Source organism: Silurus meridionalis, chromosome 1 (assembly GCF_014805685.1).
Source record: "Silurus meridionalis isolate SWU-2019-XX chromosome 1, ASM1480568v1, whole genome shotgun sequence".
NCBI lineage: Eukaryota > Metazoa > Chordata > Actinopteri > Siluriformes > Siluridae > Silurus > Silurus meridionalis.
The window spans coordinates 31,373,094-31,390,284 of NC_060884.1; the positions used below are offsets into that span (position 1 = coordinate 31,373,094).

The window sequence follows — 17,191 nt, forward strand, 5'->3', positions numbered from 1 at the left end:
CATGCAGTCAAAAAGTAAATGTGTTAGTAGAACAGTTTAGTTCAAACACACAGACGTTCTTTTAGTCACATGGTCAGTAGCATGCGTAGAAATATTACATGTTATGAGTGTATATTTATATTTTAACAAATTTTACACTGAAGTTGATGCGTGGGTGACGTCCTCTCATGGACGAAAAGATAATTGACAGGTACAGGGGCCACGCTTATAATTAGAGTAAAAGGTACAGGGGCCACACTTCTTATAATGAGAGTGATGGGTACAGGGGCCACACTTCTTATAATGAGAGTGAAGAGTACAGGGGCCACGCTTCTTATAATGAGAGTGAAGAGTACAGGGGCCACGCTTCTTATAATGAGACTGACGGGTTCAGGGGCCACGCTTCTTATAATGAGAGTGAAGAGTACAGGGGCCACGCTTCTTATAATGAGAGTGACTGGTAAAGGGGCCACGCTTCTTATAATGAGAGTGAAGAGTACAGGGGCCACGCTTCTAATAATGAGACTGACGGGTACAGGGCCACGCTTATAATGAGAGTGACGAGTACAGGGCCACGCTTCTAATAATGAGACTGACGGGTACAGGGCCACGCTTCTTATAATGAGAGTGACGAGTACAGGGGCCACGCTTCTTATAATGAGAGTGATGGGTACAGGGGCCACGCTTCTTATAATGAGAGTGACGGGTACAGGGGCCACGCTTCTAATAATGAGACTGACGGGTACAGGGACCACGCTTCTTATAATGAGAGTGACGAGTACAGGGGCCACGCTTCTAATAATGAGACTGACGGGTACAGGGGCCACGCTTCTTATAATGAGAGTGACGAGTACAGGGGCCACGCTTCTTATAATGAGAGTGATGGGTACAGGGGCCACGCTTCTTCTCCTGGGATTGACAGGTATAAAGGCCACACCTATTACAGTTGGACTGGCAGATAGAGATCCTTTTACTGGGACTAGAAAAACAAGGCCACACCTTTTAAACTTTGTTTTTTGGAGTGAATGTGAAAGATAGAAATATGGCATATATTAAATGAAAACGTCAGTAAAGTGTAAGTGTACCTGGCTCCGGTGGCGCCCTCTGTCGAGTCCTGGCTGCCGGTTTCGCTCGGAGTGCCCACTGATTTGGCAGAGGGAGACATGGGAGGGGGGACTAAATAATGAAACAAACATGTATCCTCTGTTACTATACGCAGAGGCTGAACTACTCACACACACAACACACACACAAAACGAACATTACACAAAGCGAACACAGCAGCACAATGATGTGAAGTGCAAAAAAAACAAAACAGAACCAGACATTCATAAAAAAGGAGGAGGTAAAGGAGAGAAACAATACAGCGAGGTTTGGGATGTAAAAGAAAGGACAGGGACAATTGGAGAAAAAAGAGAGGAGACAAAAAGAAGCACTGGTTAAAAGTCATGCAGGATTAACATGAGCTCAATGCACATAGAAGTAACCAGCACTCAAACACACAGAGCAGCAATGATGGGGTTACATGCTAACAGCTTGATATCACAACTAAATTCAGCCTAATACTACTTTATCTACAACTACTACTACTGTCACAACTTTCTTTTTCTATAACTAAACTTTAATATATTTTTATCCATGAAGGTGTATTGAATTTTTACCAGTCAGTGGTGGATGAAGAACACAAACCATGTACTTGAGTTCAAGTAGAGATTCACTCATTAAAATTTGACTCCAGTAAAAGTCAAAGTCTTTAAACGTTCACTTGAGTAAAAGTACAAAAGTTTTAGCCTTTAAATCTACTTAAGTATCCAAAGTACTATGATTTATTATGTCTATAATGTTCCTATTATCATTTTTATCACAAGACTCTTCACTTAATCCAATCAGTTAATGTGAAAAGACTCGAATTTGACTCTCAGCACACTGATCTATTATGACAATACATTTTCCAGAACGCTCTGCTGGGGCATGTCGTACCCATGGAAGGATCGGTGATGCCCATGCTCTGCAGCAGAGCCTCAGTCTCTCTTCTCTTCCTCTCCAGATCAGAATCATCTTGAGGTGGAGAGGCAACTTCCCCACGTCCTTCATTCTACAGCAAGAAGAGAAGAGTCAGTGTCCGTGTTTGTAACTCCTCACACACACACACACACACACACACACACACACACACACACACACAAACGTGTCTAGACCGTATCTCACTTCTTTTTTCTTGCGTTCTTCCTCTTTTCTCTTCTTTTCTTCCCTGATCTGAGCGAGGCGTTGTTTCTTCCTCTCCAGCTCTGCCTTCAACTCGCTTTTGTCCGACATTGTGTCCAGACTAAGAACACAAACACAGTTTTATTGACTATGTATGAACCACATGGTATTGCAGACACAGGATTTTTTTTTTATTATTTTGTTTTTACAATTATTTGTGATGTACAGAAAAAACAATGATGTTCTAATTATTTTTGCACTGCACATTAGAAAACAGTATTGCACATCATTTTTATTAAGTTTTATTGAGCTTTTCCTTCAAACTCCTCCAAGTGTCCATAAACTTGCATAGGCTTACAATACACTTCCGCCCTTTCCAATATGGCCGACGTTTCCACGCGTTCCTGTACCTAGTAATGGCGGAAGTAGTTTTTAGTTAGAAAATAAAAACAATATATCACGTACACATTCCCGGAATATAAACAAGGATGTGTAGCAGGTGCAATTAGTTTGAACAACGCGAAATGAATAGACTGTGTGAATGCAGAAAGTGGAATAAAAGCACGGGAAAAATTTACTTCCGGATGCGTGCGTCGTGACGTCATGACGTCAGGGCTGCCAGCCCGCACCCTGATGATGATGATGATGTAAGCCGGCGGACACAATGGACGTGGCAGCAAACAAATGCTGTCATAAAACTGCTTTCATTTTTACTAAATAACGTTTTGATGATAAAAAATATTCTATTATAATAATCCACTTTTACACTTTAACCCTAAATCTTCGGTTTTCAGCCCAATCCTGATCATTCATCACAATAACACACAATCATTAACGCTTTTATAAGTAAACGATGAACCAGAAATCCATGTAGAGGTCGATTTATTTTAATAATATCATAAAGAGACGTTTATACCCAGTACACACACTCCCATCGCGTATATTACACGTTGTAGCAATAAAAACAAGACTTTCCCCACCGAAAATGCTTTAAAATGCCCTTTAAAAGCCTTCAGACAAATAAAACACAATGCATTAATAATTTCAGGTGCAGTAATATCATCTCTATGATCCTCTATAATGGATTATGTGAACAACAGGAAGCCTTTACATCCATCATTTACACACCGGATCAATCCCATTACTGCATATACCAGGAATGTTCAGACTTACTGGAGAAGTCGTCGTTATGATCGAGTACGGTTTTTTTTCTGGATAATTCGTCTTCTTCTTCTTAAGAGATTATAACTTATGTATCCTCTTCCCTCTTGTTTGTAACAGGATCCTGGACTGCTATGGCCGCCGGGAGGATTTCTTTATTTATTTATTTTATTACAAAGGCGCACTCTCATTTCCAACACTAGATGTCGCAAAAACGACTCGTTAGGGTCACTACTTCTTCGCGTCCTCTAACCCAAAAGTATACGGACACCTGCCTGTTAATCTGACCGTGGCTCTTCTTCAAACCCTCTTTTCTACAAGTCTGAGGCACGAAATTGTACAGAATGTTTGTTGTACAACCGTATCTTTATCATTTCCCTCCACGACAACGAACTGCAGCTTCCATGCAGGGTTAAACGTCATGGAGAACATCTCACATCCTCTCTATAACCTGCTAGAGCAACATCGGAGCACTTTCAGCAGTGCTTTATATCTGTCTGTCTTGTCCATCTATCTATCTATTGATCTATCGATCTACCGACATCCATCCATCCATCCATCCATCCACTGCTCCAGTGTCTGCTGAATGAAATACTATGTACCTGTGCACAAAGTGATGGCGGTGAAGGTTATAGTTGAAGATCTCAGGTGTCCTTCTTAAAGCCCTGACCTCCTAAAGCCAACTGATCACCTTTGGGATAAACTGTATCTGGAACCTCCTCACCACCTCAACATCACTGTCTGATCTTATTACTCCTCTTGTAGTGCTTTTGAGTGGACAAACCAAACCCAAAATGTAGTAGAAATTCTTTGAAGATGAGTAGAGCTTATTATAACAGGAAAGGGGAATGCATGTGGAATGGGATTGTCAACAAACACACAATAGTGTAACTGTATACAGTGTCTGTATGCTGAAGTATTAGAGTTTACCTTCTCAACAACCCAAACAGTGACAAGCAGGACAATGCACCTGGGCACAAAGTAATGTCCACGCAGACAAGGTCGTTCATGTGAAGGTTGGAGAGTCAAGAACTTAATTGTCCCTAGACATCTGAAAACTCACACTCTCAAATTTAGTACTTTATCTTTATCAGTCATACTACTACAATTGTTCAAAACTCCAGACTGCTTCAACCCCATCAGTCAACATAACAAACTTGATATGATTCTCGTCATTGAGACATTGTTGAGTAAGAAAAAGGAAGAGTGTGACATCTAGGAAGGTGCACACAGGTGGACTATGTTCTATGCAGGAGATGCAACCTGAAGGAGATTGGAGACTGTAAGGTGTTGGCAGGGGACAGTGTAGCTAGACAGCATTGGATGATGGTCTGTAGGATGGTTTTGGAGGTGAAGAAGAAGAGGAGAAGAGTGAGGACTGAAAGAAGAATAAGATGGTGGAAACTGAAGGAGGAAGACTGTAGTGTGAGGTTCAGGGAAGAGGTCAGACAGGGGCTTGGTGGTGGTGACGAGGTGCTGGGTGATTGGGCAACTACTGCAGGAGTGATGAGGGAGGCAGCTAGAAAGGTACTTGGTGTGACATCTGGAAATAGAAAGGAAGACAAAGAGACGTGGTGGTGGAATGAGGAAGTTCAGGAGAGCATCAGGAGAAAGAGGTTGGAGAAACAGGATTTGGATCGACAGAGTGATGAGAAAAAGTAGACAGGAGTACAAGAATGAGGAGGAGCTGTATGAGAAGGTGAACACTAAGGAAGGAGAAAAGAGTTTATACCGACTGGTCAGGGAGAGGGACAGAGTTGGGAAGGATGTGCTGCAAGTTAGATAAGATAAGATAAGATAAACCTTTATTCGTCCCACAGTGGGGAAATTTCTTTGTTACAGCAGCATGAAAAAAATAAAAATAAATGTAAATATATAAAAGAATAGACGAATAAGACATACTATAATATACAAGTATATACACAACACAATGTATAAATACAGATGAGGGAAAGTACGTATTGCAGGTTGTATTGCACACAGGGGGTATTGCATGTATTGCAGGTAATATTGCACGTATTTCAGGTGATATTGCACATATTGCAGGTAAAATTGCACGTATTGCAGTTAATATTGCACACAGGTAGTATTATTAAATAGTAAAACAGTAAAAACAGTAACTATTACACCATTGAACAGTAATAGCAGTGTGTATTTTGGTTAATGGTTCACTGGGAGCAGCTTTTATTGTAAAGTCTAATAGCAGCAGGGAGAAAAGACCTTCTGTATCGCTCCTTCAGACACTTAGGATGTAACAGTCTGTCACTGAAGGAGCTGCTCAACGAGGTAAGAATTTCATACAGGGGGTGAGAGGCGTTCTGCAGTAATGATAATAGTTTTGCTACCATCCTCCTTTCTCCCACCTCCTGTACAGTGTCCAGGGGAATCCCCAGGACTGAGCTGGCCTTCCTGATTAGCTTGTCTAGTCTCTTCCTGTCTGCAGTAGAGATGCTGCTACCCCAGCAGACCACACCATAGAATATGGCTAATGCCAGAACAGAGTCAAAAAAGGTCTTCAGTAGCTCTCCCTGCACTCCAAAAGACCTTAGTCTCCTCAGCAGAAAGAGTATGCTCTGCCCTTTCTTATAGTTTGCCTCAGTGTTGTCAGTCCAGTCCAGTTTGTTGTTTAGGTGAACACCCAGGTATTTGTAAGAGTCCACTCTCACAATGTCCTTTCCCTGAATGTTTACCAATGGAAGTGATGAAGTGTGGTGGTGCCTACGGAAATCCACCACCAGTTCTTTGGTTTTCCCCACGTTTAACTGGAGGCTCCATTGGCACCAGTCCACAAAGTTCTGCATAAGTCCTCTGTACTCTCTGTCATCATCATTCGTGATCAGACCGACGATGGCAGAGTCATCAGAGAACTTCTGTAGGTGACAGGTTGGTGAGCTAAACATGAAGTCTGCAGTGTAGATGGTGAAGAGAAACGGGGCAAGAACCGTTCCCTGTGGGGCTCCAGTTTTGCAGACAATCATGTCAGACTCACAGTCACGAGTCCTCACATACTGTGGTCGGTCTGTGAGGTAGTCCAGTATCCAGGCTGACAAATGATAGTCCACTCCCATGTACACCATCTTATCCCTTAGAAGCACAGGTTGGATGGTGTTAAAAGCACTAGAGAAGTCAAAAAACATGACTCTCACAGTGCTCCCTGCCTTTTCCAGGTGTGAAGTAGCCCGATTTAGAAGGAAGATGACTGCGTCTTCCACTCCAATGCCAGGTTGGTAGGCAAACTGAAGTGGATCCATTGATGGGCTCACCAGAGGTCGGAGATAAGTGAGCACCAGCCTCTCCAATGTCTTCATCAGATGGGAGGTCAGGGCTACTGGTCGGTAGTCCCCAAAGTCTTTTGGGCGCAACGTCTTTGGAACAGGCACCACGCAGGATGTTTTCCATAGCTGTGGCACCTTCCCCAGCTTCAGGCTCAGGTCAAACATGTACAGCAATATGCCGCACAGCTGGTCTGCACAGGTCTTTAGTAGCCTGGAACTGATGCCGTCTGGGCCCATAGCCTTCCTCGCTTTGATCTTCCTGAGCTCCATTCTCACCTGGGCTTCTGTAAGGGGCAGTGTGTATTGGATGGAGTGTTGGCTGGGGGGAATCAGCAGGGGGGAGTTAGGTTTGTTGTATATTGACTGTGAGCTGATAGCAGTGCAGAGAGAGGTGGGGCTGGAGCTGCTTGCTGTGGAACCAGAGAAGGGGGTTTGCAGCAGGGGGGACTGGATGGGGGCAGGGGAGGGTAGCTGATCAAATCTGTTAAAGTATAGATTAAGATCATTCACCCACTGCTGGTCACCCTCAGCCTGAGAGCTGGGCTCCTTATGACCAGTGATGGTTTTGAGCCCCTTCCACACACCGCTGACGTTGTTCTGCTGCAGCTGATCCTCCATCTTCCTCCTGTAGCATGCTTTTCCTTCCCTGATCTTCTTTCTAAGTTCTCTCTGGACAGTTTTCAGCTCTTCCTTGTTTCCCGATTTAAAAACCCTCTTCTTCTCTTTAAGAAGAGTCTTTATATCAGGGTTAATCCAAGGTTTGTTGTTGGGAAAACACCGTACAGTCCTAGTGGGTACAGTATTCTCGACACAGAAATTAATGTAGTCCGTAATACAGTCTGTTAAACTGTCAATATCCTCCCCATGTGGATTGCACAATTCCTCCCACATAGTTGTTTCAAAACAGTCTTTCAGAGCCTCATCGGTCTCATCAGACCATGTCGTCACTGTGCGGGAGGTAGCTGGTTGCCTGCATACAAGGGGTTTGTACACAGGTAGGAGATGAACCAGGTTGTGATCCGATCTTCCCAAGGGGGGGAGGGTTGTTTAAGTATAGGCCTCCTTTGAGTTTGCATAGAATAAATCCAGAGCAATAAAGGATGAAGATGTGAATGTGTTGATTAGCAAGGAGATTGTGTTGAGAAGATGGAGGGAGTATTTGAGAGAGAAGGTTGGATGGTGTGGAGATGGTGAAGCAGGAAGTGGATAGGATCAGTAAGGAGGAAGTGAGAGCAGCAATTAAGAGCATGAAGAATGAAAAATCGTTTGGACCAGATGACATACCAGTAGAAGCATGGAGATGTTTAGAAGAGATGCAGTGGAGTTTTTAACCAGATTGTTCAACAGGATTTTGGAAGGCGAGAGGAAGCCTGAGGAAAGGAGTGTGCTGGTACCGATCTTTAAGAATAAGGGAGATGTGCAGACCTGCAGTAACTACAGGGGAATAAAGTTGATCAATCACACAATGAAGTTATGGGAAAGAGTAGTGGAAGCCAGGCTGAGAGAAGAGGTGACCATCTGTGAGCAACAGTATGGTTTCATGCTGAGGAAGAGCACCACAGACGCATTATTTGCTTTGAGAATGTTAATGAAGAAGTATAGAGAAGGTCAGAAGGAGTTGCATTGTGTGTTTGTGGATTTAGAGAAAGCATACAACAGGGTGAAGAGAGAGGAGTTGTGGTACTGTATGAGGAAGTCAGGTGTGTCAGAGAAGTATGTGAGGGTGGTGCAGGACATTTATGAGGACAGTGTGACAGAAGTGAAGTGTGCAGTAGGAACGACAGACTGGTTTAAGGTGGAGGTTGGACTGCATCAAGGATCAGCTCTGAGCCCTTTCCTGTTTGCTGTGGTGATGGACAGGTTGACAGACGAGGTCAGACAGGAGTCTCCATGGACTATGATGTTTGTGGATGATATTGTGATTTGTAGTGAGAGTAGTGAGCCGGTTAAGAAGAGCCTGGAGAGGTGGACCTATGCGCTGGAGAGAAGGGGAATGAAAGTCAGTAGGAGTAAGACAGAGTACATGTGCATAAATGAGAGGGAGGGCAGTGGAGGGTTGCAGTTGCAGGGAGAAGAGCTGGAGAAGGTGGAGGAGTTCAGGTACCTGGGGTCAACAGTGCAAAGTAATGGAGAGTGTGTTAGAGGAGTGAAGAAAAGAGTGCAGGCAGGGTGGAGTGGGTGGAGAAGAGTGATAGCAGGAGTGATTTGTGATAGAAGAGTATCTGTGAGAGTGAAAGGGAAAGTTTATAGGACTGTGGTGAGACCTGAGATGTTGTATGGTTTAGAGACAGTGGCACTGAGTAAAAGACAGGAGGTGAAGCTGGAGGTAGCAGAGCTGAAGATGTTGAGGTTTTCGTTGGGAGTGACGACGATGGACGGATTAGAAATGAGTTTATTAGAGGGACAGCGCATGTAGGAGACAAGGTTGGGTAGATTGAGATGGTTTGGACATGTGCAGAGGAGGGACATTGGGTATATCAGTAGGAGAATGCTGATGATGGAGCCACCAGGAAAAAGAAAAATAGGAAGACCAGGGAGATGGTTTATGGATGTGGTGAGGGAAGAAATGCAGGTTTGAAAGAGGCAGATGTAGAGGACAGGGGGGTATGAGGGTATGGGGGTCTGTGGCAACCCCTAACGGAAGCAGCCAAAAGAAAAAGAAGAGACATTTGTTGATTTTAGGGTAGTTTGTGTCATACAAGTCTCTTTGAATGAACTATACCTATAGAAACAATAACACAGAATGAGAACAGTGGCAAGGAGAAACTTCCTGAGATGATCTAAAGAAAGAAACCAGAGTCAGACGGGAAACAATCCATATCTGAGTGACAGACAGACAGACAGACAGACAGACAGACAGACAGACAGACAGACAGACAGACAGACAGAGAGATAGGTAGGTAGGTAGGTAGGTAGGTAGATAGATAGATAGATAGATAGATAGATAAGATTTCTGTAAATACACAGCAGTGTCTGAGTTTGTGTGTGTGTGTCTGTGTCTGTGTGTGTGTGCGCTATGAGGATGAGATCAAATAGCCGCTGAAGTTACCATGGCAACCTGTGTGCGAATTCATTTCAGGTTAAACATGCAGGTATGTGTGTGTGTGTGTGTGTGTGTGTGTGTGTGTGTGTGTGTGTGTGTGTGTGTGTGTGTGTGTGCTCACGCAGCTGTTGAGTGTGCTGCAAAAGTTGGATGTTTGTTAACCACATAGAACTCCAAATATGAAAAGTAATTGTGTGCACACTTACACACCTGCACACCTTTTTCTTTTTCCTGACATAAATGATTATAAATAAATAAATTATACACACACACGCGCTATTTGATAAATAATACACTAATCTCATTTGTCTATTATTGCCATATATATATTGGACTATTAGGCTGCAGCTGCATTACTAGAAATATTTATCACTCCATGAGTCACTCTATAAACTGCAAAGACCTGTCAGGACTTGATAAGTGGTAATTCAATTCAGTTTTATTTGAACACAAGTGACAGTGCAGCTCTACAGAAATCCAGATGGAGATTTAAATCTCTAAGAAAACTAAGACGTCTAACAGAGACAGCTAACCCTGAAAATGATGATGGGAGAAATGGTGAGAAAAAGCCTTCTGAGGCATGATGAAAACGTGATCCTGAGAGATATAAAAGGGAACCGATCACATTGTGGGTGACAGATAATGTGTGTGTGTGTGTGTGTGTGTGTGTATATATATATATATATATATATATATATATATATATATATATATATATATATATATATATATATATATACAGTTAGGAAAATAAGTGTTTCAACACCCTGCTATTTTGCAAGTTCTCCCACTTAGAAATCATGGAGGGGTCTGAAATTGTCATCATAGGTGCATGTCCACTGTGAGAGACATAATCAAAAAAAAAAATCCAGAAATCACAATATATGATTTTTAAACTATTTATTTGTATGATACAGCTACAAATAAGTATTTGAACACCTGTCTATCAGCTAGAATTCTGACCCTCAAAGACCTGTTAGTCTGCCTTTAAAATGTCCACCTCCACTACATTTATTATCCTAAATTTGATGCACCTGTTTGAGGTTGTTAGCTGCATAAAGACACCTGTCCACCCCATACAATCAGTAAGAATCCAACTACTAACATGGCCAAGACCAAAGAGCTGTCCAAAGACACTAGAGACAAAATTGTACACCTCCACAACACTGTAAAGGGCTACAGGGAAATTGCCAAGCAGCTTGGTGAAAAAAAGGTCCACAGTTGGAGCAATCATTAGAAAATGGAAGAAGCTAAACATGACTGTCAATCTCCCTGGGACTGGGGCTCCATGCAAGATCTTACCTTGTGGGGTCTTAATGATCCTAAGGAAGGTGAGAAATCAGCCCAGAACTACACGGGAGGAGCTGGTCAATGACCTGAAAAGAGCTGGGACCACCGTTTCCAAGGTTACTGTTGGTAATACACTAAGACGTCATGGTTTGAAATCATGCATGGCACGGAAGGTTCCCCTGCTTAAACCAGCACATGTCCAGGCACGTCTTAAGTTTGCCAATGACCATTTGGATGATCCAGAGGAGTCATGGGAGAAAGTCATGTGGTCAGATGAGACCAAAATAGAACTTTTGGGTCATAATTCCACTAAACGTGTTTGGAGGAAGAAGAATGATGAGTACCATCCCATGAACACCATCCCTACTGTGAAGCATGGGGGTGGTAGCATCATGCTTTGGGGTGTTTTTCTGCACATGGGACAGGGCGACTGCACTGTATTAAGGAGAGGATGACCGGGGCCATGTATTGCGAGATTTTGGGGAACAACCTCCTTCCCTCAGTTAGAGCATTGAAGATGGGTCGAGGCTGCGTCTTCCAACATGACAATGACCCGAAGCACACAGCCAGGATAACCAAGGAGTGACTCTGAAAGAAGTATATCAAGGTTCTGGCATGGCCTAGCCAGTCTCCAGACCTAAACCCAATAGAGAATCTTTGGAGGGAGCTCAAACTCCATGTTTCTCAGCGACAGGCCAGAAACCTGACTGATCTAGAGAAGATCTGTGTGGAGAAGAGGGCCAAAATCCCTCCTGCAGTGTGTGCAAACCTGGTGAAAAACTACAGGAAACGTTTGACCTCTGTAATTGCAAACAAAGGCTACTGTACCAAATATTAACATTGACTTTCTCAGGTGTTCAAATACTTATTTGCAGCTGTATCATACAAATAAATAGTTAAAAAATCATACATTGTGATTTCTGGATTCATTTTTTAGATTATGTTTCTCACAGTGGGCATGCACCTACGATGACAATTTCAGACCCCTCCATGATTTCTAAGTGGGAGAACTTGCAAAATAGCAGGGTGTTCAAATACTTATTTTCCTCACTGTATATATATATATATATATATATATATATATATATATATATATATATATATATATATAAGATAAACCTTTATTCGATAAACCTTTATTCGTCCCACAGTGGGGAAATATACAGGTATATCCCAAAAATTTAAAATCTTTCATAAGACCAATTAAAAAAAAATACTTTTGTGAATTGTTGGCCTTCTGGAAAGTATGTTCATTCACTGTATAGATACTCCAATACTTGGTTGGGGCTGCTTTTCTTTAATAACTGCCTCAATTCAGTCCCTCATGTTGCTCCTCTGCACATGTCCAAACCATCTTAATCTCGCCTCCCTCACCGTGTCTCCAAAACATCCTACATGCGCTGTCCCTCTAATAAACTCATTTCCTACTTGTTTTATTGATTTCTTATTAAACCTTACACAAAACAAAAGAGCCGATCAACACACACAGCATGCATTTAAGCGTATTAATAACAATATAACAACAATGTATTGTTAATATGAAATAATAACCATGAAAAGGCAAAGGGTGAAAAAGAACATAAGTCAGGGCGAGGGTCTTGCTTGTTCAAGTAGGCACAAAGGGGACCATATCGGCCAAAATGTTCTTACAGTCCCAAAACAGATGCATCAACGTTCCTATTTCAGATTTACATTTAAAACACACATGAGATACATTTGGGTACATTATATAAAGGCATTCTGGGGTAAGATATATTCTTTATTTAAAAACCCTCACAAATAGAAAGCCATTCATCAGTAAATCAGTATCAGTAAATGGGTGGCCCATATCCCTTTCCTAAATCATTATCAAAGGATTTAAAGGGGAAGACTCTTCTGATAACAGAGAATACAGACAGGAAATCTGACCATTTAGCGCCACCAGAAGAAGAAAACTATTTTCAAAATCAGAAAGTTCCCAGCGAATTTTCCCGTGTCATTTCAGACTGAATAAAATGACGTAATTGGAGAAATTGAAAAAAAAAATCTGTTTTGGGATTTGAGTAATCTATTTAAAGCGTTTCAAAAGATTTAAAAACCTTTTGTGTAAATGAGATATACCCTTTTTTGCCCAAGTCTGAAGGCCAATACCGGCTAACGAGTGAGGGAAGTCAGGGTTTAAAGCTTTTCGGGGATTGCGTGGACATTTATTGGGGACATTGAGATGCTTTCTGGAATCTTCCCAAACCAATTGAGTGTTTAATAACAAATGAAACATTTCCAGGGTTGACCTCCCTAAAGTTATGAATAATTGGGCAGGATGTTAGCATTCTTTGGGCGCATGCAAAAGATTCCATACTGACCCACAGGGAGTCCGTATCATTTAAAAACCATTTAAGCATTTGTTTAATGTGAGCAGTCTAATAATAGAACGCCACGTTGGGCAAAAAACACCCGTACACTCCCATGGCTTGAGGAGGGAAGCAAGTTTGATTCTACGGTTTTTGTTTATTATTCCATATAAACTTGCCAAAAGCTGCATTCAGATCTTTAAAAAAAGTTCTGATTCAAATAACAGGGTATAGACTGAAATAAATAGAGTTAACGATGGAGCACGTTCATTTTCATTGTGTTGATTCTTCCAAAGAAACAAATTGGTGAAGGGGTCCACCTTTATATATGTTGCTTGAGTCTTGTCATTAAGGGTAAATAGTTCTTAAAGAATAAACCCTTCAAATCAGAGGTTGCTTTAAGTAAAGAAGAAGATCGTCCACATACAATGATAGACGGTGTTCCATTCCCTGGATGCCACTGTGCATGCAAATACTTTCTGCCTGGGGTTTGATGTACAAGGCAAACAAGAGTGGGGACAGGGTACAGCCCTGATGGCAGCCTCCTTGGATCGAAGGTCTGCTTGATAGTAAATCGTAAGTATTAACCACAGCTGATTGGCTAGAGTAAAGAAGTTTAAATACTTTGATGTATCCAGAGATATTATAGCAGCCGGGTCACCATCTACAGTCAAATGCTGTATTGTGTTCCACCGACGACGCACGTTGTCTGAAACATAGCGGGATTGAATCAATCCAGTTTGGTCTGGTTTAACGATCTCAGATAGGATTTTCTTCAGGAGACAAGCTAATCCACAATTTTAATGTCTACATTAAGTAAACTGTGATATGAGGCACATTCTAATGGGTTTTTTCCTTTTTTGAGGATCAAGCTAATAGAAGCAGTCCTCCAAGAATCTGGAGTAAGACTGTCTTCCAAAAGATTGTCAACTACTGGCATGGAAATAGGGGACGGCACATGCCAAAATAGTTGGTCAAATTCCAGAGGGAAGCCATCCAACACTGGTGCCCTCCCACTAGGCATAGATTGAATAGCTGCAAAGATTTCTTCTTTTGTTAGAGAGGTATTGAGAAAGGCCTGGTCCTCATCTGAGATTGAGGGTCCAAAAACGTAGCAGGGTCTTGGGTTTATTTCCATATTAACAAAACTTTTGCCTGCTGAACATTATACATTTTTTATGAATAGTTCTAGTGTAGAGTTTACTCCTTCCTCCTTACTAATCCTATCCACTTCCTGCTTCACCATCTCCACACCATCCAACCATCCACACCATCTCCACACCATCCATAGGATCACTCCTACATCATTTCTCTTTTCAACCCCACCATGAAAGAACAGTTTAAACCTCCCTCTAATGTTCCTGGTCTTACTCCATTTAAACTTGATATATATATATATATATATATATATATATATATATATATATATATATATATATACATACAAACACACACTTATTACTGTCTACCTTTACTTATGCGTGTTTGGCACGAGCACCATTCTTATGATTCTCATGGGGTTGATTGTGCAAAAAAAGAAGCCATGAGAGATAAAAATAGTTTTTCACTCTGCACCACCATCCATATAATTAAGGAATGCGGTTCTGGAAATTTCCATGAACTCATGGTCTAAGATAAGAAGCTGCGATTCCCAGGTGTTGAATTAGGAGACAGGATTGAGATCTCTGTAATGAACTGATCTCTGCAGGAAGAGACAAGTACAGACATCAAAATACATACGAAAAATGGACCGGATTCTAATGATGCTTTTTTTTTTGTTTTACATCATATCATTTCAAAGTGGGTTTAATGATAGTGATAATAATAATAATAATAATAATAATAATAATAATAATAATAATAATAATAATATGTACTTATCTTAGTCAGCAAGTTTTAGTATAAAAAATGAGTAAAATTCACTCACACTATCTAATTATTTATAGTAATAAGTACAATCTAAAAAACATTGGCACAAGTTATTTGGGGCACATGTTCTGGACTGAACTGGACTGTGGAAGTGACATTTGTCAGTCTTCTAACCCTAGATCATGAAAACAAACGGTCACATATTTAACCTTATCTATCATAAGATTTGTTGTCATCGTTCAATGTTAGATGAGAAGTTCACATTTGGAGCCTCCTTATAGGCAGACATCTGTCATAACAGGCTAACTAATGTTAATGTACAGGAGAAAAGCGTTTTACGTATAACCAGTGCTCTTATATTGGTTTTAATGTTATTCCTGTGAAGTCGTAAAAGCACAATCTGTGCTCATTTACGTTTTATTAAGTTACTGAAATGTTAGCTAGTAACATAATTAACTCATATAGCTAGCTGCTTGTGACAAACATCTAGGCTAACTGATAAAGTTAACAAAAAGCACTAAGAAAGCTAATGTGTAAAATGTAAGTGTTTGTGTTTCTGCCGATAAGACAAGAAGTTTGGTGTTAAGTTTTTTAAATATAATTTTGCGGAATATTAAAGTTGTGCTTAAGAAATGACGTTCGTCACTGAAACGAATGTTATTTTAATGTGAGAAAAACGCTAGACAATTGGATGATGAACTGTTGATCGGAAATACTTTGTTTTTCTCTTCCTAACACTGTAAATGAGGTATGATTTCTCAAAAGTGCAAACAAGGCTGGTCATTACAATGTATCTCCTTACAGTCTCAGAGTATTGAGAAAATAACGGGATGTACTGCTCTGCTGTCTCATTGAGGTATTTGTTTTTACAGTGTAATAATGATGATAATAATAAATAATAATAACAACAACAACAATAATAATAATAATAATATTACTACTAATAATAATAATAACAATAATAATAATAATAATAATTATTATTATTGTTATAATTATTATTATCATTATAATAACACAGGCTGCTCAGGTGCTTGTTCAGTCTCTTGTCATTTCAAGACTTGACTACTGAACTCTCTGCTGGCAGGTCTTCCCCTGAACTCTATTCGTCCACTGCAAATGATCCAAAACGCAGCTGCACGACTTGTGTTCAATCAGCCCAAGTTCTCCCACACCACCCCACTGCTGCTCCTCCACTGGCTTCCAGTAGCTGCACGTATCAGATTGAAAACACTGATGCCTGCCTACAAAGCCAAAAATGGACCAGCACCATCTTACCTCAGTGACCTCATCACTCCTCGCACCGCACCACGCTGTCTGAGATCCTCCAGCACTGCTCGACTGGTACCTCCTTCTCTCAGAATGAGAGGTATGTACACTCAAGGCTCTTCTTTGTTCTGGAACCGAGGTGGTGGAATGAACTTCCCCTAGAAGTCCGTACAGCAGAGTCCCTGACTATCTTCAAGCGACGACTGAAGACCTACCTCTTCCTAAAATACTTAAATTAGCACTTTCCAAGTTTGTAGAATTCAAGAGTTATATTTATATTAAGTTTGTAATCTTGTGTACCAGTGTAGATTTATTCATTACTAGAGACTGTGTAAATATATATATATATATATATATATATATATATATATATATATATATATATATATATATATATATATAATGTGTGTGTGTGTGTTCTGACCCTCAAAGATGTGTTAGTCTGCCTTTAAAATGTCCACCTCCACTACATTTATTATCCTAAATTAGATGCACCTGTTTGAGGTCGTTAGCTGCATAAAGACACCTGTCCACCCCATACAATCAGTAAGAATCCAACTACTAACATGGCCAAGACCAAAGAGCTGTCCAAAGACACTAGAGACAAAATTGTACACCTCCACAAGGCTGGAAAGGGCTACAGGGAAATTGCCAAGAAGCTTGGTGAAAAAAGGTCCACTGTTGGTGCAATCATTAGAAAATGGAAGAAGCTAAACATGACTGTCAATCTCCCTCGGACTGGGGCTCCATGCAAGATCTCACCTTGTGGG

General features: G+C 41.0%; 1 protein-coding gene across 6 annotated transcripts in view; it reads right to left on the minus strand.

Moving 5' to 3' along the window:
* Positions 1 to 3,513, minus strand: part of dync1i2b (dynein, cytoplasmic 1, intermediate chain 2b) — a 14,740-nt gene extending 11,227 nt beyond the window's left edge. For 2 of the 6 annotated variants that reach the window (XM_046852052.1, XM_046852043.1), the window contains exons 1-4: positions 3,358 to 3,513; positions 2,188 to 2,305; positions 1,960 to 2,074; positions 1,065 to 1,122 (exon numbers count right to left, since the gene is read on the minus strand). In XM_046852052.1, coding sequence (XP_046708008.1) covers positions 1,065 to 1,122; positions 1,960 to 2,074; positions 2,188 to 2,295 — 281 coding nt within the window. In that variant the 5' untranslated portion in view covers positions 2,296 to 2,305; positions 3,358 to 3,513. Of the gene's footprint in view, positions 1 to 1,064; positions 1,207 to 1,959; positions 2,075 to 2,187; positions 2,306 to 3,357 lie in introns of all 6 variants that reach the window. The other 4 variants (XM_046852048.1, XM_046852023.1, XM_046852034.1 and 1 more) reach the window with 2 other exon arrangements.
* Between the last annotated feature and the right edge of the window lie 13,678 nt (positions 3,514 to 17,191).